This window comes from Plasmodium vinckei, assembly GCF_900681995.1.
Source record: "Plasmodium vinckei vinckei genome assembly, chromosome: PVVCY_13".
NCBI lineage: Eukaryota > Apicomplexa > Aconoidasida > Haemosporida > Plasmodiidae > Plasmodium > Plasmodium vinckei.
In genome coordinates this window covers 1,800,917-1,818,952 of record NC_051305.1, presented here as the reverse complement: position 1 = coordinate 1,818,952, position 18,036 = coordinate 1,800,917, and the positions used below count along the sequence as shown (strand labels likewise).

Sequence of the window (18,036 nt, the reverse complement as noted above, 5' to 3'; positions counted from 1 at the left end):
CATTTTTTTTTTTATCGTCCTTCACATATTCATCATACATATATATATGTATATCCTTCCTTTCTACAAGGATTCTATCCTATACAAAATAAATGCATGTCTAAATGATTTCGAGATATATTGCTTGTTCATGCATATTTTTTTTTATTATCATTTTGGAAAATGCATTTGAAAGTATAATTCATTTCAATTTCTCAGACAACACTAAAAAATGATAAAATATTTTATTTTCATTTTTTTTTTTTTTTTTTCACATTTTTTTTGTTCGTTTACAATTCTAAAAGTTAAACTTGATAAAAAATTTTTATAAAGTTAGTTATCTTAAAAAATTATATTTATTATTACAAGTTTAGTTAAAAATATAAACACACATATACTCAAATGTAGAGTAAGTTTGTATTCTTTTTTTTTTTTTTCAAAAGTTTAAAAATTATATAATGGTTATAAAAAATTAATAACAAAATTATCCACTTAAATTTTTTCTTTAAATATATAAATATTTGTTTTAGTATGTAACTTGAATTGTTTTTATTTAGTTGTATTGATTATTCATATATTTTTAATATTCATTTATGCTAACTAATAATATGGATACTACCAAAATTATAGCAATAAATATTCTACAGTCCTAATATATATATTTGTATACTTTTCGTTTTATTTTTTTTATTTCCACCAACTTTTTTTTTTTTTTTTTTTTTTTTTTTTTTTTCACATTTTAGCTATTTTTTGGAAAATTATTTTTTTTTCCTGACTTTGTCATAAATATAATTTTTATGTGCATATTAGTATTTTGTTTTAAAAGGGTATTATTATATAAATATTTTTTGTATCAATTAAAATATGCCTTATCATATAAAATAAACAATTTTTTTAACTATCAATTTCCAGAATTGATATATTTTGGGATATATATAATATATCCATTATACAAGTATTCATAATATCCGAATTTTCTTTAAAAAAATGGGTATAAAGAATAGATTTTTATTTATTTACAATGCCATATCCTGTGCATTGTGGGTATGTGTGTTGTATGTTTCGTTAGAGTTTGCTTTATATAAAGATAAATACCCTATTACCAAATTCTGGGTCCAACATAAAAATCTAATATCAATAACTCAGACATTAGCCATTTTTGATGTATTATCATCACTTTTCGGTATGCTTAATTTTGTTAAATCATTATAGCCATTTATAAATACATATTTATAAATAGCTATTTTGCAAAACATGTGCATATTTTTTTAATTTTTTTTTACAGGTTTAATAAGATCGGATTTTAAAATAGTAGTGACTCAAATATTCAGCCGTTTTTTTATTGTTCATTTAATTTTTAACTATTTACCAAACAATAATAAATGGATATTGTCTTGTTTAATTTCATGGGCAATTATAGATATAATTCGCTATCTTATATATTCACTCAATTCACTAAATATAAGAATTGGAATATTAGTATCCTTACGAAATAAACGTATGCTTAACTAAAAAAAAAACTTTATACCAAAATAGCTATCTCTGTGTGCACATATTTAGCAAAACAATGAGCATACGAGATGGGGAAATAGTCCCATACTCCAAAAAGTTGTGACTTATGTTGATATGCATTATGAATATATCTACTATTTCCGATTTATATAATATTATTTTGTTTTTTTTTTTATAGTTCCATTGATACTATACCCAATAGGAATTGTATCTGAAGTTGTATGTACACTGACTAGTCTAAAAAATATTCAAGCAACTCCTTTTTTAAGATCATTTCCATATGCAATGCCCAATAATTTGAATTTTCAAATTGATATTTACTATTTTTGTATTTTTGTTTTGTTCCTCTACATTCCCGGAAGCATATTTATTTATGCAGCGGCTGTTAGGTAAGTCTTTCTCATTTTCTATGCTAACTAGCCATTTTAAGTTAATTATTTTTAGCTAGCTATTTTTTTATTTATTTGGCTATTTGAGCTAGCCATTTTATAATTGGGTCGTTTGCACACGTTTTTTATTCTATGCAAAATGTGCGTGCACTTTGATTTCATTATTTTATCATTTTCCCATTTTGTTAGAAAAAGCAGAGGAAAAAACACAAATGAAAAAAAGATGGACTGAGGAAATAAAAGGGAGAAGTCAAAAAAGACTTTCACATATGTTTTCTATATTTTTACATTTTTGATTTTTTTTATTTTTTTATAAGTTAAAACATGTTTTAAAAACAAAATAATTATGTTATAACACGTAAATACACTTTTAAAGATAAACAATTGATAAAATAAAATATTAAAAAATTAGCATCATATATGCTGCATATACATATGGGTATAACTTTTAATTATAAATAGTGGGGAATATAATAATATACAAGTTATGCATAAGATAAAAATACTAAAAAAAAAAAAAAAGTGAGCATACACAAAAGAAGAAAAGCTTATTTAGCTTTATAAAAGATAAATATATATATGTATTTTATTTAGTCTTTTTTGTGTGCCCTATTTTATATATAGGTTGTATTTTCTTCCCCAAATCAGTAGGTCGTTATTTTGATTTAGGAATATTATTAAATTGTGTCTTCCCCTATCTGACTTTCCTCAATTATAACATTTTCAACATGCTTATTATCTAGCCATAGAAATAAGTTTTGTTTTTCACTACTATCACTTGAATATTCTTTGGTCTCATCATTAATGATATTTTTATCCATACTTGAATTTATTTCTCTTTTACAAATGTCGTCCATATTTGAATAAAACCACTCGAATTGGCTATCATCCTTGTCCTCTTTTTTTTTTTCGTCACTTCTTTCTTCACCTTTTTCGGCATCTCCACTTTCTAAATGTTCACTATTCAAGCTTAGTTTTGCAGTATTGTTAGCTTCATCCTTATCAACCTGATCAGATATGGTACTTTCAAACTCTTCACGTTTTTCTATAATTGTATTTTCCGCTGGTTGTGGGTTATCCAGGTCTTTTGGAATTATGCTTTCCTCTGAGTCAGCAGAAAGTTTAGATATTTGATATGGTTTTCCATTTTTATCAAATTTTTTTAAAATATGAAGTATTTTATCAACCATATATCCTTTATTTGAATTATGTAATTCTTCGATTAAATTAGAAATATAATCTTCATCATTATCATATCCTTTTTTCATTTCATTAATTAAATTATATAATAAATTTATTTCAGTTTTATCCATATTTTCTATATCCTCATTATATATTTCATCTTCAATTATTTCTTCTGTGTCTTCTCGTTCAAAGGTACTTCCCCTTCCAAATGTACTACCCCCTTCATTTGTATCTTCACGTTCAATAGATATTTCTCTTTTTAGATCATCATTGAATTTGTTATTATTTTTTTTAATAAGTACAATAGAATTTCCTGAAAAATCGATATTCTTTGTAGTAACTTTATTACTATCTGTCTTTATATTTAAATCAGTTATGCTTAAATCATTTATATTATCCTGTTCAGTGTGGAATTCTACTTGGTTAGATTCATCCTGTTTTATATCATTTTCATTTTTTTCTATGATTATGTTATTATCACTTAAGGGTGTAGAATAATTTTTACTACTACTTTTACGAAGTAGACTTTGATTTTTTTTTTGTAATTTTTCATTTTGAATTTGTTGAAAATATTCTTTTAATTGTTTAACTGTTCCAGCTCTTTCCATTTTAAATTTGGAATATGAATATTTGTCATCACTCTTTTCAATAGGCATCAATTTTATATCATTATTTATGTTGTCTCTTTCTTTGTATCGACTTTTATTTAAAGATTTCCATGTTTCATTTTTTATTTTACTTTCATAATCTTCATAATTTTTTTTATATTTATAAAATTCATCAAATGTTCTATATATAACTTTATTAGTTTCATTTTTATGTCCTCTTTTTAATTCTTTATTTCGTCTCTCTGCAATTTCTTTTTCTTTTAAAATAATTTTTTTTCTTAGCTCTGAAAAGTATGAATAGGATTGTGATAGTTCATTATCTTTTTGTATTGTCCTATCCTCTTTGTTTTGTTCTTGGCTTATTAGATTCATTTTGATTTTAATAAAATTATAATTTTTTTTCAGAGAATATGTTATTCCTTTATACTAACTAATACAATGTTGTTACTTCTTTCTTTTATTCAAGAAAGTTTAACTAGTTAATATTTTCTTACATTTATAAACCGGAAGTGAAAAGTTTTTTAATTCTTAATTTTGCTACTGAATTTATTTCCCTATTGACCTTCATCCATATGTACAGTAATATATTGTGTGCAGGCAAATATTATATAAAAAAAAATTAAAATAAAAATTACAAACAAAAATGTTAAATATATTCAGATTAATCCAATGTTTTGATAGTTAATAGTTTATTACACTATCGTTTTCCGATATGGTAATTTTTTAAATTAAAAAAGTTAAAGAAAATAATTTTTTATTTTATATTTTTTTACTTTGTTTCTGTTGCTCTTTCGGATGATTAACAGATTCTTAAATTGCTGTTTAAGGAACAAACATAACGAAAAAATAAATATAAAAAATAGAGGCACAATTTGTGTAAGATGTTTTAAAAAGTTTGTTTGTACAGGGTGGGCATAAATAATTACTTATATGTGCACACCTGAAAAGTGTAATATAATTATACAAGAAAATTTTATTTTGTTTATTTGTGAAATGCAGACAAATAATTAACTTTGGCAATCAACCATTTTACAGTGTTATTGCATATTTATTTTTACTTTTACTATTTTTACTTTTACTATTTTTACTTTTACTATTTTACAATTTTTATTAACAATTTTTAATTCACACCCCTGGTAACACTCTCCTTAAATAGGCAATAATTATTATCCTAAACTATTAAAAAGGAGTATAAAAATAACATTTAAAACACGTGGTACACTATTTTACATACATATGGTGTGTGCACAGTAGTCAATTTGACAACATATCAAAATGGAATGTACCACTTTGATTACAAAATATTCCTATGCGTAGTTATGGTCGTGGAGCTACTTTCCCATTTGCAATTCTACGAATAATTCTGTCCATAAATATGAAACATTATGACAATATATCAAAATCAGCTAAATCTTTATCAGTATCAATTATATGATAAGGATTTTTATTATATATGTCTCCCTTTTGTGTTACTGGTCCATTTATTTTGTCTTTATCATTATTTTGTTTTGTATCATATTGATTAGGGGTATCCATAAAGGGTATACGTTTTTTATCTATGCATGGCCAAGGGGTATGACAACTTGAAGCTATTTTTCTTTTAGTAACTTCATTTGTATTGTCTTCTAAAATAATATCTTTACATTTTCCATTATAATTAGAAGAATTACAAATATATTTTTTTTCATTATTATTTTTTTGTTTTATCCAATTATATGGACAATCATAAGACCAATCAATTTGACAAAAAGAATTTCCATCTTCATTTTTTTTACATGCCCAATTAACTAAACATTCTTTTTCAAATTTTATTTTATCATTTACTGTTAAATTTTCAATTGATAATTTTTTTTTATTACAAAAATTAAATGATGTTGGTGCTAAGCAGTATCCATTTTGTTTTTCCCAATCAATTGGGCAATCTTCTTGTTCATAATTTTTTTGACAACTTTCTATGCACACAAATTTAGTTTTACATATTTCTTCAAATTCAATTTTCATTATTTTTGTATAATATTGAAAATTATGTTTTCCTTTACATGGTCCTTTATATTTTTCATTTGGTATACAATCATATTTATTTATTTCTTTCCAATTTTTTGGACAATTTGAAAATATTTCATTGGATTGACATTCTTTATAACATTCCCAATAAGCACCACATGCAATACTCCAATCATTTTTTTCTGAATTGTTCATGTGATTAAAATTTATATTATCACTATTACACATACCATTATATATTGTTATATCAGCTTTGCAACTATTATCGTTTTGGACAATAAACCCTATAGGGCATGGCTCACTATAATCTCTTTTTCCAGTTAGACAAGTACTATTTAAATTTTTACATTCCCATTCTACATTACAACTTAATTCAAAATTTATTTTATCTTCTTCAGTAAAATAAGTAAATGATTGATATTTTTCACAAAATCCTTCATATTCATTATTAGCTGTACATGTAATAATTTCTTCATTGTTCATAATTTTTTTATTTTCTTTCCAATATTTTGGACATGGTAATGTATAATCTTTTTGACATGCTCCTATTTTTTCTAACATTTTATTTTCATCTTCATGTGCCTTTTTAACTATTTTCATTGTACTTTCATTTATTTCATCTTCGCTTATTTTTGGTGAATGTTTTACAATATTTTTTAAAATTCCATTTGAGCTTAATATATTTTCTGACTTGCTATCATTTTTATTATGAACAGTGCATGTAAAAAAAAAAATATGCACACACACAAGTGCAACTAATAGTATAAAGGAAAGCCGTGCCATTTTAAAAAAAGGGAAGAAGAATATTCGAATGGGTATTATATAAACCAAACTAATTTAAACAATATCAAATATGTTGTAACAATGTGAAACTTTAAAAATTACAATTTGATAAACCTAGCTAATACAATACAAAATAGGAAATACAAAGGATGGGTATGTAAAATAAAAAAATTAAATATGTAGACAATGTTTTTCTTTAAAGAGGGTATTACATATCTCTATAACATATGCGCATTGCCAATAAAATTGTATGAAATATATTTGCATAAATTTTAAAACAATTAAAAATTCACATCCATATATGTGGTGGAAAAGGTATAACTAATTGGACATCAAGCTAAAATCCAATAAATTTTTATTTATTATATAAAAAATGAAAATATGTCTTAAGAAACATTTTTTCCCTTTGAATAAGCTGAGATATGCATGAGATATGGTATTACTTTCAAGTTGGCATAAAAATCCTGTAATATAGAATGTATATACATAGGATGGAAGAAAAAATAAATATAAATATTAATAATTTTTTAAGTTATATTTTACTATTTTTTATATTTAAGGTTTGTTTTAAACTTAAAAATTATATAAACATTTGTTGATGTCTATTATCGTCCAAAAAAAAAAAATTACTGAGAACTATAACTTATGGTCCTCATAAAAATTTCGAATTAAATAAATTAAAAACAAAATGTATGCACGTATACATATATATATATATGAATGTATGTTCTATATTGCTTCCAATCATAGCAGTTTTACAATATTTTTGAAAAAAATTAATTAAAAACAAAATTATTCATACCCAAGTAATATCATTAATAGCATTACTGAAACTATACCCCATTTAACAGTTGGGTATTCATTAACCCATATTGTTAGCATTCCGATATATGGTGCATATCCAACTGAAAGTCCAAGTACATGTTGATTTTCTAACCAATATTGATGACTATCATATAATCCTCTATCATCAATATTATTATTATCTCCTTTTGATAATAAATGATATTGATTATCATGTGTTCTATGAATATTTAATATTCTATGAACAATTGGAATATCTCTTCCATGTATTTGATATACTACAACATCACCGGCATGTATAACGGCTGGATTGTATAAAGCCAAAGTGTCGCCTCTGTAATATCCGGGTTCCATACTCCCACTTAACACGACAACAATAGGGGACTCACATCCTGCATATATAAATAAAATGAAAAAAAATAAAAAAATATTATTATCCTATTATTTTTTATACAATTTTGTAGTATAAGCACAGTAATAAACTAAACAAATGCATATAATACATAACTACGAAATAAATTATATTGTTAATGAATTGGCAAAATGGAAAGATATCTGAACATATCAAAGGAATTTTTCGTAGATATAGTCATATATATATGCATACATGAGCATGATTTTTATAATATGTATAGTATTGTATTTCATTTTTTTTAACCTGTTGCTACTACTAGTAATTTCCATATCATAAAAGCATTTAGTAACAAACATATAACACCTAATATGTGGGATATACCATCTCTTGCATTTCTAAAAGTTTTTTTAAGATCTAATATTACTGAATTATATTGGTCCTTTATGAAATCCATTATAATATCGAATATTTTATTTGTATGTATGTGTATTTTTTTTTTATGAAATATAAGTTCTACTAAAAAAATTAAAAAAAAAATAAAAAAGCATACAATTCTTTTTATATTCGGTATTTTTATTATTTGCGGATAGTTACAATTACAACATAATTAAAAATATATATAAAAAAAAAATAAACTAATTTATTTTTAATTTATAGTTATTTATATTTTTGTTTTTTTTCTTTTTAAATATGCTATATATATTATATATATACATAGTTCTTATGCATTGCCATTATTAAGCATATATTAATAATGCCCTTGAAGTGATATCACATAACAAGGCAAAGTATTGTGCCTAAAATATTTTTATAAATTTTTCAATACATCATTTTTCATTTATTTTTAATTTCAACAAGTTTATGGATTATTATAGAGAGTTTTATTTTTATAATTTTCACAATTTGGAACATAATATTTATGCAAATTTTATGCATTTTACTTTTAATTATTTCATAAATGTAGTTAATTCATTATCATATATTTTAATTAGCAAAATCAATACGTTGGATAAATCAAATTTTTATATAATTAACCTACTCATGATGTTTGAAAAAATTAGGGTATATAAAGTACTTATATAGTATCAATCGGAATATGTATAATATTTTTACAAAATCCTTAAAATGCTTATATTTTATTAACAGTCATGTAAAAATATTAATAATAATAATAAATAGTTAGAATGCGGGAAATTATTTTTTTTATAAACAGCCAAATGGTATGATGTTCATATAATGTTGTGTAGTTATGTATGATGTGTACATGCACAAAAATATAAAATCATAAGAAATAAAATGCAATAAAATATATATCACTAAAAAAATTATGCTAACAATAATAATAGTACTAATAAAACGTCGGCATTTTGAAACATAATAATATGAAGCATTGACACAAAAAAATACCCACAATCGATTCAAGCAATTTCATTTTTGTCTTTTAAAAAGGGAAACTAAATTTTCTGAACATGGAATATTATATATGCTTAAATCGAGCTATATTTACAAAAAAAAAAAAATAAAGCATATTTTTTTGGCTAGTACAAAATTTCGTAAAAATAAAAAAAAAATGATAGACACCTATTATTTATTCCTATTTTAGTTATCCCATGAAATATTAAATATACATGTTCTGTATAAGCTAAGACATGCCAACTATAATTTATACAACAAAATGAATTGTACGAAATCTGATAGTTAATAAGCTTTAAGTGAAACATGGGATGAAAATTATCAAGTATATATAATATTAATTAAGAAAAAATAATTTAAGGGTGGTCTTTTTAAGTTTGATCACTGGGCAATGTGATTATTTAATTTTCCATTTAGTGTTTAATATTTAAAAATGTATTTTTGTAATATTATTTTATTATGTATTTTCGTTAAGTGAATAATATATATTTTCTTCAGGGGTATTAAATTTTTGTGGGGGAATTTGTTCTTCCTTTGAAATTGTTTTAATAAATAATTTTTTTCCAATTTTTCCATGTATCAATAAAACATTTTCATCTGTACACTCAATTAAATAATTTAAATCATTATCTTCTTCTAAAATATACGGATTATTATCAACAAAAAGAATTTTCTTTCCATCTTTATATTCTACAATAAATGAGTTAGTTTCTAAAAATTCTAGATTATTTAATAAAATATTTTCTTTGTCATTTTCATCATTACTTGAAACACTTATAATTTCACTATTATCTACATTATATTTTTCATAAAATTCGTCTAAATCGGATATATTTAATTCACTATCATCTGTTAAGCATTCTTGATTATTGTTTTCACTTTTATTAATATTTTCTTTCTCTTTTATTTGTGTATATAAATTTTCATCAAAGGTCCATGATATAACAGCACTTTTATTTGGACCTACTTGGGATATATCATATGTTTCCTTTTCAATTGATAATCCATTTTGTTCATTGTTTTGTATATCTATTTTTTTTTTCTTTTCAATATCAGGGTATACCTCTAAAAATTTCGGAAGTTTAAAAGAATGGTACTCACCTTTTATATTTATTGTTTTTTTGTTTGTATTGAAATTTCTATTTATTATAGTAGTTGATTCTTCTTCATCATTTATAATGATATATTTTTGCGATATTTTTTTTTCATTATTATTTTTTTCTTTATCAAAAATTTCAAATTCCTTTTCTTCGATCTCTTCATCAAATTTATCCACCCTGGATTCAACTGATACCGAATCATCAAAAAATGACATTTTGGCATTATACTCAGCTTTCTGAAAAAAAAAATATTTCTTTAAACAAGCTAATATAATTGCATACTACGTAAAATATTTTATCCTGTTTTTAATAAATATAAATATATTATACATACATAACAACGTTCTTATTCGACAAACCTTCCAATTCAGAAGGCAAAAAAAAATTAACAAAAATAACTTTCTATATACAACTATTTTAAATATTTATAAGTAAAAAAAATATTATATATATGTAAAACTGAGCAATACTATATTATGTTTACTAATTTTTATGATATACTGTTGTGGTCGTTATTTCCGGTAGGGCGAGAAAAATATTTTGGGCATGCATTGCGTTCCTTCCATTTTTGACAAAAATGTAAATTATATTATACAGATCGAGATTTTTTGAAAAAAATATATCTAAAATAATTTCTTTATTTTTTTTTTCAACTTATTTAAGAATAATTAGGAGGTCCATCCGCTTTATATATTTTTTTTTTGATAGTTAGGCAAAATGCCACACCGCCATATAGCTACTCAAATATATATGCTAATGTATGCATAATATTGTATAGCTATTTTTACACATTTGTTCTCACTCGCTATATGATAATATGAAACTTAAAAATTATAATTATTAAATAATAAAATATTATTAATGTACATAAATTTATAAAAAATATGTTATTATAATTGAAATAGTAATGTAAAATTTTAATCGATTTCTTTATCAAAAAAAAAAATTCTTTATCATACTTTGAAATATGATGGATTATAAGAAATTATATTTTTAATTTAATCAAACTAATTTATAATTAAGCAAAATCATAAATTGATATGTTCTTTATAAAGGTATATAATGTATTAACAGTTAATACATTTTAGTATATAATGAATAGAAAGTTAAGATTATGTTATTTTTTTACATGTACAAAATAGACTTATAAAAATTAGTTCAGTCTATTTTTATCAACAAATGGAAGAATGATATAATTAATCAAATTGCTTTTTGTTTTTTTTGGTGTAACACAATGCTTTTTGCAAAACAAAAAAAAAAAAATAAAAAGGAAAACCCACCAATATGTCATAGAAGGTTAAAATAGAAATTGTATACATGCTTAAATATTTATGTATATATGTGAAAATATAATGGATTAACAATCTTGTTCATTTTATTGTTACTCTTGAAATATGCATTATTTGCTATAGACCAATTATAGTCTACATATTTGTTTTTATCAAATTATATTCTTCATTATTTCAAATATAAACATGTTACAGATTAGGAATATTTAAAAAAAAATTATATAAAAATAATCACCAGCTGATATACATTTCTTTATCGGGACATGTCTATACAAGTGTTAGTAAATATGAACATGTTCATATATATGCTATTTATTTTTTTCAAAAAAAAATAATAAAAAATTAATTTTATTTTTAATTAGCCTAATTATAGAGAGATTTCGGAATTTGACAATGATATTCTCACAAAATTGAACATATCAAGTAATGAATAAATGGACATACTTACAACCATTTGTATAAATATAAATCCCATTTCCTATAATATATTACCTTACTTGTTCATACTTTTTATGTACGTGTGTATAACCATTTATAGAAACAGGAGAATATTCCTCAATAAACAATGACCAATTTGTATATGAAACAGTGAACGATCTAAACAAAATAGAAAAATTTATTCATGACGAAAAGAATTTTGAATACTACTACATACCACCATCTATCATAAGGTAAGTACCACATTGTAAAAGTTCAAAAAAATCGGTTATGCAATTTTTGGTGAAAATAGCTACATTATGCACACTTAAGCTAATTTTTTTTTTTTCGTCTTTTCCTGACTTGTTCATGCAGCAAATATAATAAAATTGGAATATATGAATTGCACGATGAGCAAATCGAATTTTTAAGAAATGCTTTTGAAAATGAATATATTGAAAATGGTTTAAATAATAAAAAAGATGATATAATATACGATGCTACACATGTTCAAGATATAAATGAGATATTGAATTCAGATTTTTTTTCTGCCTTTGAAAATTTTAGAGAAAAAGGGGAAATGATAAAATGCCTGCACAGTAATGTAATGACAGAACATGTTCAGGAAAAAAATATGAACACAACACCAATAAAAAATATTCAAAATGATAAAGAATTTTATAAAAACTTTTTGTTTAGTATGCCAACAGGAATGGGAAAAACTTTAATTTATGATATTATAATTATACGATTTATTTTATACAAAGGATATAGAGTTATATTAACTTTACCAACTGTATCACTAATAAATGAAAAATATGATTATTATGAAATGCTACTAGGAAATGATACAGTCTCATTAAATATAAAAAAATTTAATAGCTTTAATTTTACTGGTTATTCTTATAGTACATCGACTGATATAGCATTATGTACATATGAACAAGCTAATATTATAATTAATATTATAATTAAAAATAATTTTAAATCAAATTTTATTTTTATTATTGATGAAATTCATTATATCAATGATTTACAAAGAGGGTTTTTTATTGAATCCTTATTAACAAAAATTAAATATGCTCAAAAAAATTACAATCATATTTTTAATTTACGAGCATATGGTTTCTCTGCAACTTTGTCCAACATCGATCATGTAGGCTATGCGAATATATATACATATACACACGTGTACATATTTTTTTTATTTCCATACATGTAATGCCCCTAATTTACCTTGCCTGTTCATATTTTTTTTTTAATTTTCGCTGTTTTGGTCAGATCGGAAAATGGCTGGAAGCGAAGATACGAGTAAGTAGCAAAAAGACCCAAAAAATAAAATACCTGTATAAAATAAAAAATGTGATGTATAAAGATATAGAACAAAAATATATTGAAAGGACTTTGGATATTCCATATGTATTAGATCCAGATCATTTAGGATATATATTAAGTGAAGAATTAATTTTAAAAAGAAATGTATTAATATTTTGTTCAACAAAAAAACAAAGTGAAAAAGTTGCATCATTTATTAGTAATGTAATATCTCATTATTTAAAAAATAATGATTTTAATATAAGTATTGAATTATTAGAAAAAAGAAAAAATTTAATAAGTCAATTAAATGAGGTAAAAGATATAAATATAAGAATTGTAGAAATTGAAAAATTAATTATTAATGGAATTTTTTATCATCATGCTGAGTTAGGAAAAAATGAAAAAGACATTATTGAGAATGCCCTCAGAAATAATATACTTTTTTGTCTTTGTTGTACAACCACTTTATCTGTTGGTGTAAATTTTAATGTGCATACAATAATTATAAGGAATATAAAAATAGGTATGTCATTTTTAACAAAAGATCAAATTATTCAAATATCTGGAAGATGTGGAAGGTTAAAAAAAAAGGTTGAGGGAAATTCCAATTTGGCTATAAAACCGTTACATTATAATAATACAAAAGGAAACAATAATTTGCATAATGAAACAGAAAAATATAAACTTACAAAAGTTATTAATACAAATAATAGTAATTGTTATATCAAAGATTATGATACTAATTGTGATGGGAAGGTAATAATGTTTTTAAATTGTAAAGATGATATAGATTATTTAAAAATGCTATTTCGGAATGATGTAGATACAAAGACAATAGAAAGTACAATGAAAAATTTTGATCTATGCAAATTTATTATCGAACTAATAGAATTAAATATTATAAAAACAAAAAAAGATATTTTATATTTTTTTTTTTCATATGCCCTTAAATTTTGTAAATATGGTATGGAAACTAGCCAAATAAAAGATAATGATTGGCCTGAAAAATATAAAGAAAAAATAATACTCGAAATTAAGCAAATTTTTCAATACTTATTTGATAATAAATTAATTGTTATACCTTATGAGAAAGAACAAAATTATTATTATTATATATTTGAAAAAATTTATAATGTCCACTTATATAAAATGGGAAACATTTTTAATTTTAATTTTTTAAATCAACATATTAATACAGATATGATAATAAAATCAAATTTACAACAAAAAATTCATCTCTTCAAAAATTTATGTAATCATTATAAATCAAATAATATATTAGACCAAGAAAATGAAAAATTTACAATACCATTTATAACAATTTTATCTATTTTTAAAGATAGTCATATTAATAAAAATATATTTCCAAATTTATTTGTCCAATTCATTAAGCATTTATTTCTTATTAATATAAACAATAAAGAAAATAATATTTATGTATATGACATTCTTGAAGAAGACGATGAACTTATGTGTTCCGAAATATCTTCTTATGTTCATTCGGCTTCTACTTCTTTAGATTTTATTTTTAATTACTCTATAATTCATACCACCTATGTTAAAGGTATAGACAAACAAAAAGATAATTATTCAACATTTTGCTTCTTATTATTTTAGCTATCTCTTTATATGCTTTTTTTTTGAAGGGTTTTCTCCGGATACGCTTCTAATGATTTTTGTATTTTGTCTAGGTTCCGAGATAAATTTAAAAATTAATTTCGAAGTATATGAAAGTGCGTTACTTCAAAATGACGACAAAATGAACACCTTAAAAATTTTCAAATACCTAGACCTCAATCTAGACATATTACGAAAGTACAAGATGCAAACAAATGACAATTTGAAGGAGGTTTCCGAAAGAATTCTCAACGGAGAGTAAGAAAAAAACTAAAAAACACCAACTTTACACTTTTAATAAATGCATATATCTCTTTCCATTCTTCACCTTATTATCTCAAGAATAAATATTGAAGAAATATCCCAGACATTTGAGTGGGTAAAGATAAAAAGGTTTTACTTCAGTCTGATTATTTACGAACTTTTTAATACTGATCTTTATACCGTTTCAAGAAAGTACGTAAAATTGTTTACTTTGCTAATTTTATTAAAACAATCAAATGTGTGGAAATTATGAAGTCATATTAATTTTTTTTAACACCTTTTCAGATATAAATTAAAAACAAAAGAATTAAAAAATTTATACATACGAAGCTGTTATAATCTTTCCTTTAATTGTAAAGCTATTCGGAATTTTAAAAATTCATTGTAATAGAAAAAAAAAAATAATTAACACAGGCAGAAAAAAATAATTCACACAGACAGAAAAATATATCATATTCATTTTTACTTCCATTTTTACTTTCTTTTTTTTTATAGAAACATTTTTTGCATAATTTTAGAAAATTTATTGTTGAAGATGAAGTCAAAAATTGTCCCCCATAATTTTTAATTCCCATTTTTCCGACAATGTTATTTCACTTTTACCTGTTTTTGTGTTTTGTTTTTATAATTTTACAATTTTCCGATTTTTTTTTTTTCAAAATAGCTAATTGTATGGTTGTACATGTGTATTTTTGTGATTTTAATTTACATGAACCTACATGTATATTTGTATAAAAAAAAAAATAGCTAAATATATCTACATTTTTACATGACCAGACAGGTTAATTTGTGTTAATTTTTTATTTTTTTTTCTTGTGACACACAAATTAATAAAAACTGTACAGGCATTTTTGAATTTTTTTGATTTTTTTTTTTTCATTAGTGCTAGCCATTTTGAAAAACGTGAAAAAAAAACATAATAATATATACACCATTTATATGTTAAATATTGTAAAAATCATTGGAAAATAGTAGAGAATAAAAATAATGATTTATGTGTAGTAGTAATACGTATAATTTTCTGATTTGAGTATTTATCAAATGTGTGTGTGGGAAAAAAATGAGCAAATGGGGTTTGCTAATAGGAGAAATTCTGTGGCCCAAGGAATTTATATATGTTATTGAAAATGAAGGTTATAATAATAAATTTGGGCATAGTTATGTAATAAAATATAATGGAAATATAGTTCATAAAAATTTAAAAAAAAGTTTAAATAATGTAGATAAAATGTTAAATGCAACAAAATCTATATGTGTAAATTTAGAACAACAAAGAGATGAATATGGTTCAGACAATTTTAATCATGAAAATAAAATATCAGATGAATCCACAAATGCTAACCAAATATTACTTAGATTATCAGATAAAAAACAAGGAATAAAAGAACAACTTTCAAAAATAAATACAATTCAAGAAAAATATGATATAGTATTAAAGAATGAACCATGTTATAATTTTAGATTTGACTTTCCATATTTCAATATTCATGGTGATCCCTTAGTTGAAAAAATAAAAAATTCATATTTCAGCACAAGGAGTGGAATTATTAATTCTTATCAAAATTATCAACCCAATTTACAATATAGTAAAAATCGTAGTGGTAAAAATAAACGCAATGAAAATAGTAAAGGGTATCGAAGCTATTTATACAATATAAAAATTATAGATTGTGATGAGACAATAGTAGGGAGTCGTGAATTTATATTTTCAGAAGATAATTCAGATAATATAAAAATTAACAAGCTAATTAAAGAGGGAAAATATATAAAAAATTCTATATATGAATATAAAGAGTATTGTAAAGATATGGCTAGTTATGAAGAAAATGAAGGATCCCATTTTGAAGGGGAAGAAAAAGAAAGCAACCCAAATGGCAAACACGGGAAAGGGCATAAAGGAGAAACCACAAAAAATGGCGATAAAAATTGTAGTAAAAATTGTAGTAAAAATTGTAGTAAAAATTGTGGTAAAAATTGTGGTAAAAATTGTGGTAAAAATTGTGGTAAAAATTGTAGTAAAAATTGTGGTAAAAATTGTAGTAAAAATTGTGGTAAAAATTGTAGTAAAAATTGTGGTAAAAATTATGACCAAAATAACGAGGTGACATATGAAAGTGTGGGGGTAGTTCCATATAGTGATATAATTGTATTAAGCAAAAAAGAGGGTGGTAAAAAAAATAAACAAGTTGCAGGATTTGTAACACCATTTCTGTTAAATGGTAATATAAAAAAAATGATTGAAAATGTGAGTCCATATAATAAATACAAATTTAATGATGATATGATATTTAAAAGTTTATGTAATATTATAAAAGTTATGAATTATTTTGAAGAAAAAAATATAGTTCATGGAAATATAAAACCAAGTAACCTATTTATAAGTAATAATGGTTTTTATATTTTAATTGGCAATTTTGTTCCAAAAATTAAGTTGTCAAATTATTATTTTTATGTTATAAATAAAACAAGGGCACCTATGAAATATATTTCACCTGAACTTTTATTTTATATAAAAAAAAAAACAAATCAATTAAAAAAAAATAAAAATAAAGTAGGTAATATAGATAAGTATCTTACGAAAAATGACATCTTTTGTTTAGGATTATCCTTTTATTATATTGTAACAATGAGTGAAGATATTTTAAATCACATTGATGATTCTCGAGCATTTCAATATAAAGTTAATAATATAAAATCATTTGTAAAAAAACCGGAATTATTTTTCCTTTTGAAAAATCTTTTAATCTATGATCATGTACATAGACCTAGTTGGCTCGATCTGTCCAATCTCATAGCACAAATGACCAGAGGAGTGACTAATTCCATCTAACTTAATTCAGTACTGTATCCATGCATATATACCCAATATTTTCAGACCGTCATGTGAAACAAGGGTAAACAGTAAAATTTTAACAAAATGTGTCGTTGAATTTAAGCAATTTGTTAGTGGTTAATATAATTAAAAATATAATGAAAACGTAAACAAGTGTATAATTAAAT

General features: G+C 23.1%; 7 protein-coding genes across 7 annotated transcripts; 3 read left to right on the top strand and 4 right to left on the bottom strand.

The window, feature by feature from the left end:
• Positions 1–966: 966 nt before the first annotated feature.
• On the top strand, positions 967–2,112 carry PVVCY_1304920 (protein tyrosine phosphatase-like protein, putative; the record flags this gene model as incomplete). The annotated part of the gene is made up of 4 exons (XM_008624167.1): positions 967–1,162; positions 1,265–1,477; positions 1,670–1,880; positions 2,070–2,112. 4 exons carry the CDS (start codon positions 967–969, stop codon positions 2,110–2,112), a joined length of 663 nt encoding a protein of 220 aa, XP_008622389.1.
• Positions 2,113–2,557: 445 nt separating this feature from the next.
• On the bottom strand, positions 2,558–4,045 carry PVVCY_1304910 (conserved Plasmodium protein, unknown function; the record flags this gene model as incomplete). The annotated part of the gene is made up of 1 exon (XM_008624166.2): positions 2,558–4,045. One exon carries the CDS (start codon positions 4,043–4,045, stop codon positions 2,558–2,560), a length of 1,488 nt encoding a protein of 495 aa, XP_008622388.2.
• A 1,011-nt stretch (positions 4,046–5,056) lies between these two features.
• Positions 5,057–6,460, bottom strand: PVVCY_1304900 (CPW-WPC family protein; the record flags this gene model as incomplete). Its single annotated transcript, XM_008624165.2, has 1 exon — positions 5,057–6,460. The coding sequence occupies one exon, from the start codon at positions 6,458–6,460 to the stop codon at positions 5,057–5,059; it is 1,404 nt and encodes a 467-aa protein (XP_008622387.2).
• A 792-nt stretch (positions 6,461–7,252) lies between these two features.
• PVVCY_1304890 (signal peptidase 21 kDa subunit, putative) lies at positions 7,253–8,073 on the bottom strand (the record flags this gene model as incomplete). Its single annotated transcript, XM_008624164.2, has 2 exons — positions 7,253–7,656; positions 7,923–8,073. 2 exons carry the CDS (start codon positions 8,071–8,073, stop codon positions 7,253–7,255), a joined length of 555 nt encoding a protein of 184 aa, XP_008622386.2.
• Positions 8,074–9,489: 1,416 nt separating this feature from the next.
• On the bottom strand, positions 9,490–10,347 carry PVVCY_1304880 (conserved Plasmodium protein, unknown function; the record flags this gene model as incomplete). Its single annotated transcript, XM_008624163.2, has 1 exon — positions 9,490–10,347. The coding sequence occupies one exon, from the start codon at positions 10,345–10,347 to the stop codon at positions 9,490–9,492; it is 858 nt and encodes a 285-aa protein (XP_008622385.2).
• A 1,019-nt stretch (positions 10,348–11,366) lies between these two features.
• Positions 11,367–14,772, top strand: PVVCY_1304870 (DNA polymerase theta, putative; the record flags this gene model as incomplete). Its single annotated transcript, XM_037634781.1, has 6 exons — positions 11,367–11,428; positions 11,617–11,698; positions 11,784–11,844; positions 11,960–12,092; positions 12,214–12,994; positions 13,120–14,772. The coding sequence occupies 6 exons, from the start codon at positions 11,367–11,369 to the stop codon at positions 14,770–14,772; spliced, it is 2,772 nt and encodes a 923-aa protein (XP_037490829.1).
• A 1,324-nt stretch (positions 14,773–16,096) lies between these two features.
• Positions 16,097–17,866, top strand: PVVCY_1304860 (protein kinase, putative; the record flags this gene model as incomplete). The annotated part of the gene is made up of 1 exon (XM_008624161.2): positions 16,097–17,866. One exon carries the CDS (start codon positions 16,097–16,099, stop codon positions 17,864–17,866), a length of 1,770 nt encoding a protein of 589 aa, XP_008622383.2.
• Between the last annotated feature and the right edge of the window lie 170 nt (positions 17,867–18,036).